The sequence below is a fragment of the Geotrypetes seraphini genome, chromosome 9, assembly GCF_902459505.1.
Source record: "Geotrypetes seraphini chromosome 9, aGeoSer1.1, whole genome shotgun sequence".
In the NCBI taxonomy this organism is placed as follows: Eukaryota; Metazoa; Chordata; class Amphibia; order Gymnophiona; family Dermophiidae; genus Geotrypetes; species Geotrypetes seraphini.
The window spans coordinates 155,935,951-155,958,863 of record NC_047092.1 but is presented as its reverse complement, the minus strand read 5'-3'; the positions used below and the strand labels follow the sequence as shown (position 1 = coordinate 155,958,863).

The 22,913-nt window shown below is 41.9% G+C and overlaps 1 protein-coding gene across 1 annotated transcript in view; it reads right to left on the bottom strand.

Moving 5' to 3' along the window:
* Positions 1 to 20,994, bottom strand: part of CPB1 (carboxypeptidase B1) — a 35,883-nt gene extending 14,889 nt beyond the window's left edge. The window contains exons 1-5 of the mRNA XM_033957626.1: positions 20,890 to 20,994; positions 20,721 to 20,796; positions 7,214 to 7,338; positions 4,916 to 5,015; positions 4,694 to 4,795 (exon numbers count right to left, since the gene is read on the bottom strand). Coding sequence (XP_033813517.1) covers positions 4,694 to 4,795; positions 4,916 to 5,015; positions 7,214 to 7,338; positions 20,721 to 20,796; positions 20,890 to 20,957 — 471 coding nt within the window. The 5' untranslated portion in view covers positions 20,958 to 20,994. The remainder of the gene's footprint in view (positions 1 to 4,693; positions 4,796 to 4,915; positions 5,016 to 7,213; positions 7,339 to 20,720; positions 20,797 to 20,889) is intronic.
* Between the last annotated feature and the right edge of the window lie 1,919 nt (positions 20,995 to 22,913).

Genomic DNA, 22,913 nt, shown 5'->3' with positions numbered 1-22,913 from the left:
GTGCCATGGCCAGCACTGCCCCTGGATATTTCTAGCATTGAATATCAGGATATTGGCCTGTGCTAACTTAGGCCCTCTTATACTAAGCCATGGTAGAGGTTTCTACCTTGGCCTGGAGTGCTAAATGCTCCGATGCTGCTCCAACGCTCATAGAACCTTGACCACAGCTTAGCAAAATGGCTAAGTGAATATTCAGTGCTGGACAGTTAAGGGACAATTCTATAAGAAGCGCCCAAAAGCTAGGTGCCGAATTGGGCACCGTTCAGCGCGATTCAAGTAAAATTGGGCGCTGTTTAGTGAATCACGCTATTTTGGAGGCACCCAATAAATAGGCCAGCTCTAGACACAACTAAAAGTTCGGTACCCATGCAAGCGCTTAAGCACGCTTAAGAGCAGCGATTCTGGAACAAGGAGCCTAACACGTAGTCACGCCCATGCCTAACGTATATAGCGCCTATTTTTTTTGAAGGCCGCCTAAATTTTCAGAGGTGCCTTATTCCAGAATTGCTCTTTCTTGATAGGCGCCTACGTTTCAATTATTGCCGATTAAAAAGCTTAATTGAGCTTATTATTCAATTTAGATAGGCGCCTATCTAGTTGGGCGCCTCTGAAATAGGTGCCTAACATTAGGTTACAGAATTTGAGCCTTAATAACTAGCAAAAATAGGCTTGCTATGCACTTGGCCAGATCTGGTTGCTACACGTAGCTGATCAGTGATCAATATTGCCAGTTATCACGCAATATAGCTAGTTAACTATTCAACGCTGACTTTGAATATTCTACGGAGATAACCAGTTATCTAGTGCTGAATATTCGCAGCTAGCTGTTGAAGTGCTATTTAATCAGTCAGTGGTCATTTCTGGCCATTTAAAGAGCTTTGAATATTGGAGGGGGGGGGGAGGTGTAGGGCAGTTGTTTAGCGATATGTCACCTTTTTCTCGCATTCACATTTTATCTTGTGTTGACATTAATAAAGTGCTTATATAAATGAAGTGAATGCTGGTGTGATTTTCAATAAATTCAGGCTTTTCTTGATCATTTGAGCCACAGAGTCTAACTGGTTAGGGATTAGCTGATATTTAAGGAAAAATGAAACATGTCTTAAAAGATAGAAACTATTCGATAATGGCAATGTGGCAAGTGTCAATAAACTCCAAACCAAAATCCCTATCTTGCTTAACTCTAAATGCAAGAACCATATAGTGGTATGAAAACACTGGGGGTAACTGAGAGAAGGAGGAAGATAAAGCATGGAAGCTCTGGAAGAATCCCTGTAAGTCCTGACATTATTAAACCAGGTGATGTGGGACAGGGAAAAAGACAAAGATCACTTTTCTCTTTACAGAAAAACTGCCCTCACCCCCTGCAACTGACATCTACCTTATCTATCTCTGCAGCTGATAAAAACAGTAGATTAACTGTGGAAAGATATTTCACACCATTGACTAAAGAGCATGCAAAGATGGGGGAAATGCGCTGTTTTATAAGTTCAATTAGCTACTGTAGCAGTAAAACTAGAGAAAAAGCAACAGGTCCTGAGGCTGTGGGTAAGCTGTGGTTTTACACCAAGGCCCGCCCAGCCAGATACCATGAAGAGATAAACAGACCATGGTCCGAAGGCAGAATTCTCAGAAGATAGAATTCACAAGAAATATCATCTAATAGTAAGTGTCAGGGATATTTGCAGATTGGGAGGGGGGTCTTGTGCTCAGAAATGCTAATATGGTTTGGAAACAGGCATTTCGGGGAAAAGGTTAGGTCTTATGGAAAACAGGGCATATGACGCAGGTGAAACCAGCCAATAAATGAATGTAGTTATGCAGTAGTGCATAGGAAAATAGCCAATAAGGAGGTATCATGTGATCTAGGCCAACGTGGTGTTGGCCACTAAGAAATGTATAAAAACCAGGCCTTTAGAAGGGAGAGGGCAGAACAGACATCAGAGGATCTCTAGGCCTGGAGATCACAGAACGCTATATGCTGAATGATTTATTCCTGTAAGCTGTTACTGATTGACTAAATAAATATATACTTATTGAAACCAGTATATAGCGTGCGAGGTCTCATTACCTGGACAGCTGCCTACATCATAACTCAGAACGCTACTCTGAAACATATCAGCGTAGCAGCACTCTTCACTGAAGTCCCCTGTGTATATTGTCAATTTTTCACTTTTTCTTTTTTTAAGGTGTCTTTTACTTTAACCCTCGGTTTTTCCTAAGGATTAATGTGAATCTGTTTATATTAACACATTTCATATCTGTGTCAAATCTTCTTCTGAACCTTCTAAATGTGTTCATAGAGGCATTTCTATCTTTAGCAATATTGAATGAGTGAAGCACTTAGCTTAATGTTAGAGCTGCATGGCCGCACTGGTTTCACCATGCCAATTCATTCATCCCGCGACCATTGCAACCATTTGAATGGTTGAAACGGTCGTGGGATGAATGAATCGGTATGGTGAAACCAACAGTTGCAGCACTAGCCCCTGTGGGGAACAGTGCGGCCATGCAGCTCTAACATTAAGCTAAGTGCTTCACTCATTCAATATTGCTAAAGATAGAAATGCCTCTATGAACACATTTAGAAGGTTCAGAAGAAGATTTGACACAGATATGAAATGTGTTAATATAAACAGATTCACATTAATCCTTAGGAAAAACCGAGGGTTAAAGTAAAAGACACCTTTAAAAAAGAAAAAGTGAAAAAGTGAAAAATTGACAATATACACAGGGGACTTCAATGAAAAGTGCTGCTACGCTGATATGTTTCAGAGTAGCGTTCTGAGTTACCCCCAGTGTTTTCATACCACTATATGGTTCTGGCATTTAGAGTTACAGTGGCAAGATAGGGAGTTTGGTTTGGAGTTAGAAGATAGAAATTAGAAAGCACAAAAGCATGATGAACAGATCTACCGGTTATAGATTATTAGATTAGTATAAGGGTTCTCAACCCAGTCCTTGGGACACACAAAGCCAGTATAGTTTTTAAGATATCCACCTTGAATATGCATGAGATAAATTTGCATGCACTGTTCCCACTGTATGCAAATCTATTTTGCACATACTCTAACATGTTTCATTCCAATCAACATTGCCTCAAGAGTTTAAAATATGCTTCATTTGAATTACTTGCTCCTGTCCCCATTGAGCCCTCCTCCCCCCCCACCCCACTGGACCACCATGGATCTGAGGTAGGCCCAGGGGATGTGTTGGCCTACCAGGACCAAAAAGTTAGGGAGTTGTTCAAGAAGAGATGAGAGGGAGGTGATTCTGTTGCTTGAAGGCTGGAGGGAGAGGAAATGGGAAGATGGAGGCTCTTGGGGGGGGGGGGGGCAAAGGGGGCTCCAAGTACTTTGAATGGGATGGGTAAATTTATGATCAATATTCAGTGCCAGGACCTGCACAGCTAACCTGGCCTATTTAGGACAGCTTTTGAGCTTTCCTATCTTGTCTGAGGTAGTGATGCTGTCTCGTGTACCGCTACTGATCTGCCACTTTCAACATGGACAGTTAGAAATGATATTCAGTTGTACTGTCTGGTTCAGTGTCGCTTTATCAGTGGTTAGCAGCTCAAAATGATTTAAGCAGACAGGAGCCCCTCCTTCTTGCTACAATTGCTTTGAATGTAGAATGGCTTGTATATGGCAAAATTCTGCGACTGGCAAAGTTCCTGCCCCTCTTTCTCTGCAAAGACAGTTCTCCTCCTTATTCCCCTGCACCTCTACTCCATTTCCTCCTGTGAACCACAGGGATTCAGCACCTGTTTAAGCAGAAGGCACTAGACATAGGGACTGAATTAGCTTGTACTCACAGGCCCAACCTCCCACAAGGAACCTATGAGGTGTTGGGGCTACTAAGGTGCCTATGGGTATACCGTAACTCGGTACCCATGCTTACTGCCTTCTGCTGATACTAGAGCTGGAGATGGAGTCCCACGGTGTCTTTGGAGGCTGGGGGGGATCCAATTGTTTGGAAGAGGTCCTGTGTTCCATAGAAGAGATTTGTGGAAATATACTGTGCCAGCATCAGTAGCGCCTCATAGCAGTCCAAAACTATAGACTATATATGATGGTTTTATAGAAGTGATAGAACTTGTGAGTAGTCTGATTACACACAGAAAGTTAGGATAGTTCGAAAACATCACTTAAACTATAGCTTGCAGCTTCTGTGTCTGAAATGGACAAAATCTGAGAGTTTTAAAAAATTATTTTTAGGTTTTATACTTAGGAAATTCTCAAAGACGCACTGACGGTTAGCTTGTGGTAGGGCGCTCTACTGCCGGCTAACCAACCAATCCAGAAGAACATTTAAAAAAAAAAATAAAAAATGGAGGTGTGAATGGCGCCTTCATTTAAAGCGCCAGTGTCATACTTATGGAAGTGCCTAAGGCTGGTGTGGGTGTGGCTTGTGCCAGAAGTGGCCTTAGGCATCCATAGGAAGTGCTTCTAGAATGTTGGCCTACATTTAAGGCGCTGGCATAAAAAAAAAAGGCAAAATTCTATCATTAGCGCCAGTTCATGATTGACGCGCTATTGGCAGCCACTTCTTAGGCAGCCACTGACACTGGCGCCGATTATAGAATTCCCCCCTTAGAGGCAGTTCTGCAATGACTCTACACCTACTGCAGCATATGAATCAAATCACTATACAGTTAATAGTAATGCATTAAACACTAATAAAGAGTGATTACTTTAAGGAGGTACATGGGGCGACCTTCATAGCTTGTTCCGATCTGGGAACGAGAAACAAGTTCTGGATTCTCAGCAGCAATGCTTGCAGTCCAGGCGGCTATCTATTTTAGAAAAAAAACAAAACCAAACAGCAACACGTAAGAAATCCTTGAAATGAAGCCCAGATCCAAGCACTGAATTAGTACGTAAAGCGGAGAGTGAATCACGTTTATGAATCATACCATATCCCAGTTGTTGTATTTCTCATAATTGTATCCAATAGCTCGGGCATTATTGTCAAATTCTCTCTCCAAAGCCACTTCTAAATTGTCGATCAGCACTCTGAAGTAAGTAAGCAAATATTGATAAAAACGGTTAATGAAATGTTTTTAAAACAAAAGTTGAAGCTTCCATATGGTGTTCTTTTTTTTTAATATCTTGAAGTCTCTAAGATTTGTATTTTTTTAAAATTTAAAATCATTCAGAAGTTTTTCTCATCGTTAAAATGATAATTAATTTCCTTTTTCTCCTGCCAATCATTCTTCACAATAGTGCAGGGGAAGGATTATTTCTAGGAGGTAGTTCTCCATAGATCAGTTGAAAATGTTATCTAAGGCGTCCTTTAAGATGCAGTAAAAAGTGGCCTTAGCATGACCGTATGTGATTTTTGCCACACACTAAGGCCATTTTTACTACAGCCATAAAACTTGTGTTTCCCTATTTTTGTGTAATAATAGCAATGTTCTAGTGTTGCCAATAGCATGTGGTAATTTTGTCAAATTACTTTGTGTGTACTTACCACCACCCATTTTATAGGCAGTAAGGGCCAGATTCTATAAACAGTGTACCACTCATCATAGTTGTCAATCAAAAAAAATGGCACTGTTTATAGAATCACACCTAGCAGTGCCTAAGCGGACTTAGGCATTGCTAAGCAGCATAGACATAGGCGCCGCTCCATTAGGCTAGCTTTTCACTTACCTAATTTGGCGGCACGACGCCTAAGTCAACCATGCCTATTTTCCACCCTTAATCATGCCTACTTTTAAATATAGCAAAAATGTAAATGTAATATATCCAGTCCAATCTTATGAGTATGAAAATATTATGTGTCTGGATGATAAACTTATTATTGTCTTTCAAAACGACGCCTCAGCCCCACCACTCCACCGCATATACTATTTCATACCGCGGGGAGCATATTGTGGCGCTTCATCATTGGCTGTCGATTTTTTGAAAAGTATGTTGTTAATTTTTTTAAATTTCTTTTTTAATACTTATTTGTGTAAATTCTTTAGAAATAAATATTTCAAAACAGTTTGGAATTATTTCCCATCATCTTATGTACTTTAAAAATAGATGGTACTTATCCTCAGCCAAAAACCCAGGGAGTCAGACCCGACATGTTTCACACGTACTGGTGTTTTTTCAAGGGTCTCCCAAGGGTGCCGCTGTCATCTATAGGAGTCGGATGACAGCGGCACCCTTGGGAGACCCTTGAAAAAACACCAGTACGTGTGAAACATGTCGGGTCTGACTCCCTGGGTTTTTGGCTGAGGATAAGTACCATCTATTTTTAAAGTACATAAGATGATGGGAAATAATTCCAAACTGTTTTGAAATATTTATTTCTAAAGAATTTACACAAATAAGTATTAAAAAATAAATTTAAAAAAATTAACAACATACTTTTCAAAAAATCGACAGCCAATGATGAAGCGCCACAATATGCTCCCCGCGGTATGAAATAGTATATGCGGTGGAGTGGTGGGGCTGAGGCGTCGTTTTGAAAGACAATAATAAGTTTATCATCCAGACACATAATATTTTCATACTTTTAAATATAGGCATCGTTGGGCATCCTTAGGTGTGGGAGGACTCCTCCACTTAGGCATCACTGGGCGTCCTAAGAGTTTGAAGCCGAACTCTTAAATTTATTAATTAATGGAGTTTTTTTTTATAGCAAATCTGATCGATGCTGGGGGGGGGGGCCCGCATTGCCGATCGATGCTGTAAGGGCCCATCGCCGATTGCAAAAAACAATGTTGATGCTCTCTTTCATCGGGCCTCCCTGACCATTTCGGGCCCTAGGCACGTGCCTACTTGGCCTATTGGTTAATCCTGCCCTGTTTAGAACCCATGCAGTGGAATGTGGTCAGGGCCTTCAGGGAATTCACCCCACCCCTTAAAGGCCCTGAGGGCACTGCTCTGACATTTATTGGTTGAGCAGGCAACAGGATGCTGACACTCAGCCAATCAAATTCAGATCAGTACTGTCAGGGCTTTCAGGGGGGTTCAGAGAATCCCAAGCCCATGAGCACTGCTTTTTTTTTTTTTTTTGTTTACTTTTTGTTTGATGCAGTTTGACTGGTTGAGCAGGCTGCCTCCTCAACAAATCAAAGTGCATCAAGCACAAAAGTAAACATGAAAAAAATTAAAAAAGCAAGGCTGTGGAGCTGAGGATTCACTGAATCCCCTGAAAGCCCTCACCGCATGCCACTAAACCCATGCCTTAAAATGTATGATAAAGTAAGACCTACTCATATTTCATTCCTTTCTGTGCAAGAAGCGACTGCACGTCCAAAGCCTGGTGAAACTCAACACGGAAGTCTACTTGCAGAGCTGGTCTTATTTGTGTGACAGAATCTGGGAACCAAAAATCAACCTGAAGCCAGAGACAAAATGAAGAGAGTTAAGAAAAATAGATTGGTAGACTTTTCAAGGAGCTAAGCCTTTCTTTTTCTATATATTCTAATCTTATCTTATCTAGTCTTTGATTTATATACCGGGTCATCTCCCAACGGAGCTCAACTCAGTTTACAAGTAATTAAAGACCAGCAAAAAAATGAACAAGAGCATAAGAGAAAATAAGGGTTGTAGAGCAATCAATTTGTTGAATCTTTAGGTAAACGGTTCCAGCTTAGTAAAAGGAGTCCTAAAATTCTTGCTTCATTGTACACTTAGGCGCCAATGGAGGCATTAGCGTCTAACATGCAGGGCATTCCAGTGTGTGCTAAGCGCACACTAAAACCGCTAGCGCAGCTTAGTAAAAGGAGCCCTAAGATTCTTGCTTCATTGTACACTTAGGCACCAATGGAGGCGTTTGCGTCTAGCGTGCGGGGCATTCCAGTGTGCGCTAAGTGCCTACTAAAATCGCTAGCGCAGCTTAGTAAAAGGAGCCCTAAGATTCTTGCTTCATTGTACACTTAGGCGCCAATGGAGGTGTTAGCATCTAGCGCGCAGGGCATTCCAGTGTGTGCTAAGCGCACGCAAAAACCGCTAGTGCAGCTTAGTAAAAGGAGCCCTAAGATTCTTGCTTCATTGTACACTTAGGTGCCAATGGAGGTGTTAGCGTCTAGCGCGCAGGGCATTCCAATGTGTGCTAAGCGCGCACTAAAACCGCTAATGCAGCTTAGTAAAAGGAGCCCTAAGATTCTTGCTTCATTGTACACTTAGGCGCCAATGGAGGCGTTAGCGTCTAGCGCGCAGGGCATTCCAGTGTGTGCTAAGCGCAGGCTAAAACCACTAGCGCAGCTTAGTAAAAGGAGCCCTAAGATTCTTGCTTCATTGTACACTTAGGCGCCAATGGAGGTGTTAGCGTCTAGCGCGCAGGGCATTCCAGTGTGTGCTAAGCGCACGCAAAAATCGCTAGTGCAGCTTAGTAAAAGGAGCCCTAAGATACTTGCTTCATTGTACACTTAGGCGCCAATGGAGGTGTTAGCGTCTAGCGCGCAGGGCATTCCAGTGTGTGCTAAGCGCACACTAAAACCGCTAGCGCAGCTTAGTAAAAGGAGCCCTAAGATTCTTGCTTCATTGTACACTTAGGCGCCAATGGAGGTGTTAGCGTCTAACACGCAGGGCATTCCAGTGTGTGCTAAGCACACGCTAAAACCTCTAGTGCAGCTTAGTAAAAGGAGCCCTAAGATTCTCGCTTCATTGTACACTTAGGCACCAATGGAGGCGTTAGCGTCTAGCGTGCGGGGCATTCCAGTGTGCGCTAAGTGCCTACTAAAACCGCTAGCGCAGCTTAGTAAAAGGAGCCCTAAGATTCTTGCTTCATTGTACACTTAGGCGCCAATGGAGGTGTTAGCGTCTAGCGCGCAGGGCATTCCAGTGTGTGCTAAGCGCACGCAAAAATCGCTAGTGCAGCTTAGTAAAAGGAGCCCTAAGATTCTTGCTTCATTGTACACTTAGGCGCCAATGGAGGTGTTAGCATCTAGCACGCAGGGCATTCCAATGTGTGCTAAGCGCGCACTAAAACCGCTAGCGCAGCTTAGTAAAAGAAGCCCTAAGATTCTTGCTTCATTGTACACTTAGGCGCCAATGGAGGCGTTAGCGTCTAACACGCAGGGCATTCCAGTGTGCGCTAAGCACACACTAAAACCTCTAGCGCAGCTTAGTAAAAGGAGCCCTAAGATTCTCGCTTCATTGTACACTTAGACGCCAATGGAGGCGTTAGCGTCTAGCGTGCGGGGCATTCCAGTGTGCGCTAAGCACGCACTAAAACCGCTAGCGCTGCTTAGTAAAAGGAGCCATAAGATTCTTGCTTCATTGTACACTTAGGCGCCAATGGAGGTGTTAGCGTCTAGCGCGCAGGGCATTCCAGTGTGTGCTAAGCGCACACAAAAACCGCTAGTGCAGCTTAGTAAAAGGAGCCCTAAGATTCTTGCTTCATTGTACACTTAGGCGCCAATGGAGGTGTTAGCATCTAGCGTGCGGGGCATTCCAGTGTGCGCTAAGCACGCACTAAAACCGCTAGCGCTGCTTAGTAAAAAGAGCCCTAAGATTCTTGCTTTATTGTACACTTAGGCGCAGTTATTTTATTTATCTATTTGGTTTTATAGCCCGTCCTCCCAGGAAAGCTGAGAACAGGTTACAACTTATAAGTTTACATACATAGCAAAGCATTGTAAAACATAACATGACAAACATGGTGTTACATAGCATGATGAGCATTGTATGACAAAACATAGGATGGCAGCTTAGTATGGCAAACGGTCTTATACGAGTATATATAAGCTTAGCACAGCATGATAAACACTCATATTACAAGTGTGGCTAGCATAGAATGGCATATATAGTATTATATATAAAGCATAGCATGGCAAACATACCCCCTGCCATGGCAATAACAGCTCCAATGCTCATAGGAATTCTATGAGTGTCGGAGCTATTACCACTGCGGCCGGTTCCAAAAATATGCTATGGTTTTGTAAAAGTATTATATATAGTGGTGAACATAGTATTATATATACCTTGCATAGCAAACAAAGCATGATATAGCGGCACTAGAAAGAAAGATAGTGGCAGTAGAAATGGTTCAAAGAAGAGCGACCAAGATGGTAAAGGGGATGGAATTCCTCTCGTATGAGGAAAGACTAATACGGTTAGGACTCTTCAGCTTGGAAAAGAGACGGCTGAGGGGAGATATGTGTTGATTTAGCGCGTGCTACACGCACACTAAAAAGCTTAGCGCACTTTTGTAAAAGAGGGCCTATGTTGCGATGCAGATCTTAGAGTTCTAAGAGGCTCATATGGGATCAGGAGTCTATTAATAAATGCAGGCTCTAGCTGCATGGGATTAGGTTGCCTAAATCTTGGTGCCAAGTTATAGAATCGCTACCTAGTCTTTCGACACAGAATGTAATTTCTGTGAATTTTATAGGTACGAGGATTATTATAATTTTCCAGGTAATGACCTAGAGGAGACCATAAATATCCTTTTCAAACTTGTCAGTTCTGTAATTAGGAATACATTTAGAAGACATCTATCCTGCTTCCTTTAAATCAGGGATCAGGTGCAGGCTGGATCAGCAGCAGCGGCGTGATGAGCAGTTTGACTCATAAGCTTGAATTTATCCCTGTTTTCCACTGACCCAGGCAGAATGTGTAGAAATCTGATGAATTTTTGTTGACCTAGAGAACTTTTGCAAATTCGTTATGGCTTTCAAGTGATCTGCGGCGTTGTTTTCAAAGAAAAGGTGTTTGGTATGTGTTGTACAAGGTCATCAAGTTATTTGTGATTCTATTTGCACAATGTTTTTACCTCCCCATGGAGTGAGATTTCCGTATTTTATTTTGGAATTCAGCATTTTCATCTTGATTCCATAAAGAGTTGGCTAAATTTGATGGCATGTGTATTTCCTTTTTCAATTTCTGAATGGCTAGAATGGGATTAATCAAACATGGGGGTAATTTTATAAAAGATCATTCATATGTTTATGCTATCATAAATATTAAATGCTGTATATAAAATTATCCCCACAATTAATTATGCCATTTGGGTGTAGGCATGCTTGGGGCAGAGTTTGGGTTGACTGAAGGCAGAGTTGAGATTTACGCATGCACTTTCTCAAATACGTGCATTTGGATGTATTGCACTTAAGACATCTCAAACTTGTGTGAATGTCTGCTCTTTTATTTTAACTATGATTTTGGTTTAACAGAGCTGGTTTTAAGAAAGGTTTGGACAATTTCCTAGAGGAACGGTCTAGTCTGTTATTGAGAAAGACATGGGAGAAGCCATTGCTTGCCCTGGATTGGTAGCATGAAATAGTTGCTACTCTTTGGGTTTTTGCCAGGTATTAGTGACCTGGATTGGCCATCATGAGGATGGGCTCTTGGGCTTGATGAACCATTGGTCTGACCCAGTAAGGCTATTCTTATGTTCTTATGGTTGATTTTTGTGGGGAAATATAGTAAAAGCTTGATTATCTGACCTTTGCTAATCTAACCATCTGGGATATCCGACAGACTCCCAATGACATAATCATGACTTTTTTCCCCCCACTTTCCTGGTTCAATGAAAGGGCAGCACCTATCTCTGTCTGACTTTGCTACTCAGACCCTGCTTTCAATGCAGCACTTGAAATATACACTTTCTAAGCCTTTTCAATGTGTTCCATGTTAACTGACTTTTCAATTATCTGACAATGAGCTGGTCCAATTTATGTCAGATAATTGAGACTCTACTGTTACCCAGGTTAAATTTGGGCCCACCCAAACTGGCAGATCTGGCTATGCCCCTAATGTTTATTTGGGATGTTTTGAACATGGTCATTTCAATCTCTTATCATAATAAATGGTTCTCCTTATTTTTTTCTTATGCTTCAAATTGTAATTATCCCTAGCATAAGTCTGGTTGGTAAGGAGCATACATAGTGAAGGTTTGACATAATTTGGTTATCTGAAAAATGAATAAAAGTATGAAAGGACATATTGGGGTTTTTTTTTTTCAGAAAGTTCAACTTTGCTGTTTGTATTTTAGAATATACTAGCTGATGCCCCGGCGTTGCACGGGTATTTAATTATAGCAATAACACTGTAAATGGATTCAAATAAAGATATTTTATAGTGGTGAATGAAATTATTTTTTTAGAGCTTTATAAAAAGTACAATATTCAAATTATAATGTGAAATATTTGACAAAATGAATACAATACAACTAACACAAAACTTGATTAGAAACAACATTTTTAGTTTCAACTCCAGGAGCAAGAACATATAAATTCTTGGGTGAACCCACCCTTGAGCGAGCAACATAGAGTTGACCATGGGAAAAACAGGGGGATCTTAAATCCACTCCACAGTATGTAATAGTCTGTCCCTGTGATTTGTTGATTGTGATAGAGAATGCAAGTCTCACTGGAATTTGCAAGCTCTTAAACTGAAAAGGAAGATGTGTTGCAAGTTTCGTTCAAATCGGGCAAGCCGTATTTGCGTTGGCAGCTTTTTACAATTTTTCCATTGACATGAATGGGTGAAATCAGATTTTCTGTTTGTAGCTCCGCCCATGTGTGCAGGTGGGCCGCGAGACCCCCAGAACATATCACCCCAGGTAGTGAGGGATCTGCATACCAAGTTTAGTTCAAATCGGGCAAGCCGTTTTTGCGTTGGCAGATTTTTACATTTTTGCCATTGACATGAATGGGTGAAATCTGATTTTCTGTTTGTAGCTCCGCCCACGTGTGCAGGAGGGCTGCGAGACCCCCCAGAACATATCACCCCAGGTAGTGAGGGATCTGCATACCAAATTTCGTTCAAATCGGGCAAGCCGTTGTTTCGTTGGCAGCTTTTTACATTTTTGCCATTGACATGAATGGGTGAAATCTGATTTTCAGGTTGTAGCTCCGCCCACGTGTGCAGGTGGGCCGCGAGACCCCCAGAACATATCACCCCAGGTAGTGAGGGATCTGCATACCAAGTTTCGTTCAAATCGGGCAAGACGTTTTTGCGTTGGCAGCTTTTTACATTTTTTCCATTGACATGAATGGGTGAAATCTGATTTTCTGTTTGTAGCTCTGCCCACGTGTGCAGGTGGGCCGCGAGACCCCCAGAACATATCACCCCAGGTAGTGAGGGATCAGCATACAAAGTTTCGTTCAAATCGGGCAAGCCGTTTTTGCGTTGGCGGTTTTTTACATTTTTTCCATTGACATGAATGGATGAAATCTGATTTTCTGTTTGTAGCTCCGCCCACGTTTGCAGGTGGGCCGCGAGACCCCCAGAACATATCATCCCAGGTAGTGAGGGATCTGCATACCAAGTTTCGTTCAAATCGGTCAAGCCGTTTTTGCGTGGTCGCGGCACATACACACACACATACATACATACACACATACATACCTCCGATTTTATATATATAGATTTCAAAATTGCATATGGAAATATATTTATATCTGTCTAGAATAGATAGATACATTTTTACATCAGATATTTTCTAATATGTACAATAAAAGCTGCAACATTGGTGTTTATGCAATAAAGTTGTGTTTACTTATTCTAAAGTTCTTTTATCCATGCTAAAAACAGCTAGGAAATCCTTACCATGCATATTAAAGGTTTAAAAAAAAGAAAAAAAGGTTTGCATGAACCCACATAAAGCAAGATTTCAAGATTTTATTTTGACTTGATGAATCGCTTATTTACATTACTAAGCGATTTACAAATTTAAAAGGTATAGGCATATACCAGTTTAATCTTTAAATATAATGGGTTAGACAAACAGACTTACAGACTAACAGATACATAAGGTAAAAAAGGGCAGAACTACAAGCAAGAGCTTGTTAGCAAGATGCTAGTTAATACCTGCTAGGATATGATATTATCTTACTAGCATGAGCATGTTAACAAGGGCAAGTTAATAGCATGATGATGCTAATCTGGGCATGCTTTTAAGAGAGTTCATCTAAACAGAAGCCGAGGGTTCTGAAACATAAAGGACATGACAAGTTCAATTTGTTTAATATACCGTAAATATAAAATCAGGAGGTAAATCTAAGCGGTTTACAATAAAAGATTTAAAATTTAAAATAAACTGAGAGGGATGACAGGAGCCTATGGGGGACTTATACAGGCTGTGAGACCTATTCCTCCATTTTGCTGAAGCTGAGTTCAGATGTTGAGATGCTAATGTGTGGCATGTGAGTGTGTATTCCCAAGGCCACTACCAGTGCTGGACAGACAATGAACAGGGCTGAAAGGAAACAAAAATGCAAGAAAGCGAGACACTCCATCCAGGAAGAACTGATAACGTGATGCCAGGCTAATGCGCTGAGGCACTGCTGTGCCCGTGTGAAGAATGGAAACTTCAAGAAGAAGAAAGTTCTAGACGCTATGCCTGTCCAGGGCCTCCACGGGGAAGAATGGAGGCGTGGACTAGGAGAGGGAGTTAGATAGGCATTTGGATTATCCAATAGGGTGGTACATAATAGCCAGGGGAAGGTCTTACTAGAAAGAGATACTTTCTGTATAAAATCCCCATGCTCTGGCAGTCTCTTTAGAGAAACTGCGCCATGCTTACAGATGCCGGCACTGTTTTTTTCTCTCCATTGTATATGTCCAAACTGATTTATTTCTGATTTGACAAATCCTGCTATAATACTAACTAGAATAATAAAAAGTTATCTGTTTTGGAATATACAATGTAATATTTTTGGTTTTATTTTTATATTTGGGTTTTTTCTCTCCATCACATCGGACACTCCCAGTGAAGAAAAGTTAGCAGCCTTTCACTTCAAAACAAATTAAAAATTATATAGGGTTGAGAACAAAAAAGTAAAACAAAATGTAAAAAAAAAAAAAACACCAATTGAAAACATGAGGAAAGAGGGAATCGGTGGATTACAATAAAAATAAAAAGGTGGGATTGGCATGTGGGATCTCTTCATGGAGGTAGTTAGGGGGTGGGCCATTAGTGTGGGCAGACTAGATGGGCCGTGGCCCTTTTCTGCCGTCATTTTCTATGTTTCTACCAACTTTAGGCGACTAGTGACTTAGGCCCATAATGGACTTAGATGTTTCTTTTGTGTTATTATTGATTATGCCCCTCTTTGCATTTAACTTTCTGAAAGGGGAAGAATTCTAGAAGTTAATCAGAAATGTATTGTTAATCTAATAAAGGATATCACCTGCTATTTATTTGTTGACCTTTTTTTCTTTGTATCCAAGCGGATTAATATGAGAGCCACCAGGGCTGGTATTAGACAAATTGGGGTCCATGGCAAAAACAAGGAGTGACATCACACAACTTTGGGGCTCTTTTACTGAAGTGTGATAAAAGTAACCTTAGCTCATCCTTATGTGGGTCATTCTTGCATGCTAAGACCATTTTTACCATAGGGGTAAAATGACAAATTTTTTATTTTCACTATTATTGGCCATGTGCTAATTTTCTCATTAGGGTGTGGCCATTAGCGCATGACCCCTTACTGCCACCCATTATGTAGGTGGTAAGGGCTCATGCACTAACCATGTGCTAACCAGTTAGAGCATGACAATGTAGCTATGCTAACCAATTAGTGAAGACCATTTCCATGCTCCACCCCCAGGCTCCCCCCCCCAGCACAAGCAAAAATTATCATTGGACTCTTGAGTGCACCTTGTGTAAGCTCTTTTTTGCTGCAGAAAGTACATGTTGGTGTTTACCACAGCTTCATAAAAGGTCCCCTTTGTTAGGTGAACCCATCTGGTAAAACATGTGGAAGGTCAGTTCTAGAACTAGGTGCCAGAGGTTTGCATGTGTATGTGTGCTAAAAAGCAACATGCACGTTAGCACCTTAAGCACTGTTCTATAAGGGTACACGTAACTGCATGGAAATGCAATAGTCCAAACACATGGACAGAACATGGGTAGGACATGGGCATGTCTTTCAGTTACAGGCTCACCTTATAGAATACAAATTCTTTCTGGCGAGCCCTAATGACAAAATTAAAGATACGTCAATATTTTTAAATGGTCAGGATTTTCCTATAGATGATTCCATAAAAATTTTGGGAGTGACATTGGACCGGCATCTCACTTTAGAAGAACATACGGATTTGCTAGTCAGAAAATGTTTCTCGGTCTTATGGAAACTCCGAACCATTAAAAAATATTTTGATGTAGCATCATTTCATCAGTTCAGTCTTCCATCTTAAATATGCTCGACTATTGCAATATTATTTATTTGGGTCTTAAATTTTAACGAGATGGTTGGTATATTAAAATGTAAATAAACTTGGAAATAAAATATAAGAAAACACTGAAAAGGCTTTGAGTTATTCAAAATTCAACAATTTGGCTGATTTTTGGTTTTAAAAAATGGGAACATATTACTCCCTATTATCAAAAACTACATTGGTTACCGATGGAGGCAAGAGTTTTGTTTAAATTTTCCTGTATCTGTTTTAAATCAATATTTGGTATGGCTCCTGTGTACCTGGTCTCATTTTTTTCTAGACTGTATTAACAGGCCTAAACGCAGAATCCATATGTTTGCTTACCCAACAGTAAATGCTTGTCGCTTTAAAAGATTTCTGGATAGAACTCTTGCATTTCGGGCAGGCAAATTGAATGACTGGTTGGGTAATATTATTATGTGTGCTCCAACTTATTTTACTTTTAGAAAATTAGTAAAAACACAGTTATTTGATCAGTTTGTAACCTGATTCACTGTTTTAATCTTTTTATCTTGTATGTATTTCTGATGATTTGTATTGTATTTTTTCACTGATTGTCCAGTACAGTACAGTACTTCCCCCGAATCTTGAAAAACCGCAAATACGGTTTTCGGCGGGGGAGACAGGAGAGGGTAGCTGAAGTGGCAGGAGAGAGCAGCCAGAGCGCCGGCGAGTGAAGAAAATCACTCGCGGTATGCTCCGACCGCGTCTTCCTGCCCTAAAGTCGGGCCTCACCAATCAGGAGCTGCTTTGGCACCATCTGAAACCTAAACGGTTTACATAATAATACATACATAAATTTATAAACCAAAATAAAAAAACTCATGAACACGAATAGACAAAGCCTCGGAGAATCAGCAATAGGGAAATCAATACCAAAAGAGGCCTGTGCAGATGATTATAAACACGGTCTCAGAAGTTAGCGATCATAAGGAATCAATATCTAGAGAAAGGCGTTTTAAGTAATTTCCTAAATGTGTACTTTTCACCACATTTCCGTATTTGACTAGCAAGTGAGTTCCACAGTTTGACCCCTGCACAGCAAAAGGTCATTGAGCTGGTCTCAACGTATTTTGGGTTAACATTTGCCTTTAATAAGGTTGAGTTCTCAGAATGTAGTGATCTATTTTGGTAATCATATTGAATAGTTCAGGTATAGTACCGGGTGTCAGGTCAAAAGCGCGCCGGGACAAAGGCGCGCCCAGACAATTGAGCGCAGCGCTCCGACGGGTGTGTGGATCCCCCCCACTTTACTTAATAGACATTGCGCCGCATTGTGGGGGCGTTGTGGGGGGTGTGGGGGGTTGTAACCCCCCACATTTTACTGAAAACTTCACTTTTTCCCTGTTTTTAGGGAAAAAGTTCAGTTTACAGTAAAATGTGGAGGGTTACAACCCCCCAAACCCCCCATAACGCCGGCGCGATGTCTATTAAGTAAACTGGGGGGTTCCCCAACAAAAACCCCCGTCGGAGCCCCTAAAAACTGTAATTTAGAGTGGTGCGGCGGTGCGCGCTGCGCTCAATTGTCAGCGCGCGCTTTTGTCTTTCGCGCCGTTGTCTATGAACCATAGTACCGTACAGGAATTGGTGACAAATCATCACTGCTTTGTACTGAATTCTGAAAGCAACTGGCAGCCAGTGTAATTGTTGGAGACAGGGCGTATGTGAATAAATTTTGACATTCCCGTTATCAATCTAGCTGCTGCAATAACCCTGTTGTTTCCTAATAATCTTTCCCTATGATGGTGCTGAGATTCATCTGAATATTTAAAATGTATAGTATTTATTACCGAATGCATATTTGATAACTGGCACGCTATTACGTGCACGATGGAGGTGATAAAATGAGGGGGGGGGGGAAGGAAAGTAGGGAGAGGAGGAGGAAGCCGAGATGTCTCCTTAATTGCCTGCTCTTCCTGTTCTAACTTTTGATAAGTGACTTCCTCCTCCATGTCCACAGCTAATTAAAAATGCCACACTGTCAGCCTTCAGATAATGACTTCTCTTAGGCCAGCTATTCTGGCACCATCAACATACAGAGGAAGTGTTAGAAGGGCATTAAAATCTTATTCCTGTATTTACTCAGGATACATCATGATGTATCCCAGCCAAAAGCTAAAAACATTACACAGCTTGCTTATGGACTAGAGGAACTGAAATCCTTCCTCACCTCCGGACGGCTCATGGAAAGGTAGAAAGCATTAAAAAAAAAAAAAAAAGCTTCAAGACCCCTGTAGAAGCGTGATAAGTTTTAAAAGTAAAAAATAAATTAGTAGAAAGGTTCAAAGGTTGTGAAAATAATTGTTTGGGGATGTGCCCAGCATGTCCTCTGTAGTTATTGCACTGAAATGTTTTTTTTTTTCCCATGCATTCCAATTGCAATTTGCACCCATGCACAATACCTCTTCCTAAGGAGATGGTAAGTGCCCCTGTAATAACGGCAGCACTTGGTAAATACCCTGCGCTAACTGCAGTGCACAGTCCACATCTATTCTCTACCCATAACCCATCCAGTCCCTGCTTCCTAACACAACATGCAGTTAATGCATTAATTAGTCCATGCTATTGTGCCATGAATTAGCATATTCATACAGTGAAGGCTCTTTTTACTAAGCCGCATTAGGGCATTAATGCGCGGAATAGCTAAATTGCCACGCGCACTAGATGCTAACGCTAGCATTGAGCTGGCATTAGTTCTAGCCACGTAGCGCGGGTTTAGCGCATGCTAAAATGCTGCTTGCGCTAAAAACGCTAACGCAGCTTAGTAAAAGGAGCCCTAACCCTGCATGCTAATTCATGTGTTATCTTCTTAATATCTGCAAAAAGGCGCTATACAAATCCCAATCCCTTTAGTGAAAGGGCCACTTAGATCATAAGTTACTGCTTAAACAACTTAAAATTTCACTTCTTAATAACATTTAAATACCCAATACTGAATTTTGTTTAACAAAAAAAAAAAGCCTCATTTTAATCATCGGGGCCTATCTACTAAGCTGCGTTTATTTTCTGTGGTTCTGTTTATAGCAAAAGCAACATGCAGGATTCTGAAAATGTTGAAAATGTAAAATTATATATGTTGCTTCCCAAATCCCATCTGCACCCTTAAGAACATAAGAACTGCCATCTCCGGATCAGACTTTCAGTCCATCAAGTCCAGCGATCCGCACACGCGAACGCCCAGCCAGGTGTACACCTGGCGTAATTTTAGTCACCCATATCCCTCTATGCCTCTCGTAAGGAGATGTGCATCTAGTTTACTTTTAAATCCTAGAACGGTGGATTCCGCAATAACCTCCTCTGGGAGAGCATTCCAAGTGTTCACCACTCGTTGCATGAAGCAAAACTTCCTGATATTTGTCCTGGACTTGTCCCCCCTTGTCCGTGTCACATTGGACACTGTAAATAATTTTTTTCCTGCTCTATTTTGTCGATTCTTTTCAGTATTTTGAAAGTCTCGATCATATCCCCTCACAGTCTCCTTTTCTCAAGGGAGAACAATCCCAGTCTCTTAAGTCGTTCCTCGTATTCCAAGTTCTCCATACCTTTTATTAGCTTTGTTGCTCATCTCTGCACCCTCTCCAGCAGTTTTATATCCTTTTTTAGGTTGGGAGACCAATGTTGGACACAGTATTCCAAGTGTGATCTGACCATTGCCCTATAAAGCGGCATTATAACTTTCTCCGATCTACTCGTGATTCCTTTCTTTATCATGCCTAACATTCTATTTGCTTTCTTTGCCGCTGCCACGCATTGTGCCGACGGTTTCAGGGTCCTATCTATCAGTACACCCAGGTCCTTTTCTTGTTCGCTCTTACCCAGAGTTGCACCTGACATTCTATACTCGTGTTCCTTGTTCTTTCTGCCTAAATGCATTACTTTGCACTTTTCCACATTAAACTTCATCTGCCATTTCTCCGCCCATTTCTCTAACTGACACAAGTCACTCTGGAGTTCCTCACTATCCTTCTGCGATCTGATTGCCCAGCATAGCTTTGTGTCGTCTGCAAACTTGATGATCTCACTGGATGTTCCTTCTTCTAGGTCATTGATGAAAATATTAAATAAGATGGGCCCAAGTACCGAGCCCTGGGGCACACCGCTAGTCACTTTCTCCCAATCTGAGAACTTCCCATTTATGCCCACTCTCTGCTTTCTGTTCTCCAGCCATTTGCCTATTCCATGGCTTTGTAGTTTCCTGAGAAGTCTTTCATGTGGAACCTTGTCGAACGCTTTCTGGAAGTCCAAGCAAATTTCAGTTGCTTAAAAACATTTAAATACCAATACTGAATTTTTTTTAATTTTTTTTTTGTTTTTTTAAAAAAGCCTCATTTTAATCATCGGAGCCTATCTACTATGCTGCGTTTATTTTCTGTGGTTCTGTTTATAGCAAAAGCAACATGCAGGATTCTGAAAATGTAAAATTATATATGTTGCTTCCCAAATCCCATCCACACCCTGGAATGCTTCCACATAACAGGGTAAGCAGCAACATTTACATGGGCAAATAGCTATGGAAATTGCTCTATTTTCTATATCTTGTTGAAGTGAACGTGTTTCATAACACTATACAATTAAGCGACAATTTTGTTTTCAGTATGTACTTAATACCTGGATGTTGGTGGCCAAGGACTTGATGAATTCAACTTCTTCTTCATTTTGGGGTATCACACGAAATACTTTCTCCCTTGAAAGTGAAAATGGCAATAGTTTGAAGAGAGCATTTAAAAGACCTATCCATCAAGAAGACCAACAAATGCATCTTAAACTTCCACCTTACCCATGAAAGGTATGAGGTTGAACGGCAGCAGCAGCTGCAGAACCCAACAGGAGAAATATCACCCACATGTTGTCCTTAAAAAAGAATGGTCTGCTTCTCGTTGCTTTTATAGGTTGACTTCTTGTTTTCCTTGCTAATTATGGTGCACTTTGATATAACTTATCATTTGATTAATTATTGCTCTGACCTTGTTTTGTTGACCTAGCTAAACAGTCTTTCTACATGTCTCGCTGCACAGCTGACCCGAGACTATATCTAGCTCAGGAACCAGGTGAAAGCTTGGCTCTTCTCCCAAGCTTTTAATGGAAGAAGCACCTACATAGGTAGTCACACACAGAAGAACATAACACCAGGTGAACATACTGTAGCAGGATTTGCTTGCCAAATGGCTCTAGCTGAGATCATTTTCATAGACCTTTTCTGACTCCACAAGCAATTTTTCCTTAAGTTAGTCACTCATGTCTTCTATATGTTCCACCTCTGCTTATTCCCTATACTGTCTATCCATATCTTTTCATGGGCATTGTGTTGATAATGTAAGTAGGATTCTGTGACATAGTTACTGCTGTAATTGTCTATTACCTTTGTTTGACTTAGGGCTCCTTTTACGAAGGCGCGTTAGAGCCTTAACGCGCGGAATAGCGCACACTAAAATGCTGCACGCGCTAGCCGCTACTGCCTCCTCTTGAGCAGGCGGTAGTTTTTCGGCTAGCGTGCGCTAATCCGGTGCATGCGCTAAAAACGCTAGCGTACCCAGGGCAGGATTAATTTGTTGAGGGTACCTAGGCACACGAGTACACTGGGGCCCCTGCCCCACCCCACACCACCAAGCGCCCAGGCAGAAACAGGAAGCTGCGTCAGAGGGAAGCTTTGGGCATGCAGCACCGCTTGCACAATTACAGTTCCCGTTGCCTTTCTTACTCGCATTGCTTGCTTGTTTTACTTTCCGTTGATGGGGGGGGGGGGGGGGGCGTGTTGCCGATTGGGGTGGGGCCCGCGTTGCCGATCGATGCTGGAGGGGCCCATTGCCATTTGGTAAAAATAATGATGATGCCCTCCTGACTATTTCGGGCCTTAGGCACGTGCTTACTTGGCCTATTGGTTAATCCTACCCTGAGCGCACCTTCGTAAAAGGAGCCCTTAATCCCACTGCACGCTGCCTTGGGTGAATTTCTTCAGAAACATCATAAATAAATTATAATAATTAATCAATCAATACATAAATAAAACTGAAGACTAACCAATTTTACATATCATTCAGCAAATTGTATGGTCTTCAGTAATCCAAAGGTACAACAAAGGGTTAAAATTATAAAGGGGGTATACTTCTCCCTCGTCATTCGCGGGGGATATGGGCAGAACCGGACTGCGAATGGTGAAAAATCTCGATTATCCGGCTCTGACCCACCCCCACCTTCCTGCCGCCTTCCCAGCCTTACCTGGTGGTCTAGAGGGCTTTCGGGGCAGGAGCGATCTTCCTACGTTCCTGCCCCATGCAGATCGCCATGAGGAAATGGCTGTAGGGTGTTTCCAATGTAGCCTCGAGAGACTACGGGATCTCCCAGCAGCCATTTCCTCATGGCGATCTGCATGGGGCAGGAGCGTAGGAAGATCGCTCCTGCCCCGAAAGCCCTCTAGACCACAGTTCTTCAACCACCAGTCTGTGGACCGGTGCCGGTCCGCAAAAAAATCTTGCCGGTCCGCGAAGGATTCGGGTTCCTGACGCAGCAAAAGGTGCCGGCATCAGCTGACATGCAACTTCCTGTTGCCGTCGCTATGCCGGCACTCCTGCCTTCCACCACTGACTCCTGCTGCGTCTGTCTCCTGCTCCAGCCTTTGTCTCCGCACCCCCAGCCACGCAGGGGCAGCTCTGTGTGCTTTTAACTTCGGCACACAGCTGCCCCTAAGCAGTATTTTAGCGCGGTTTCATGAGGCAGCTGAAACCGCGCTAAAATACTGCTTAGGGGCAGCTGTGTGCCGAAGTTAAAAGCACACAGAGCTGCCGCTAGCCTACATAGAGGAAA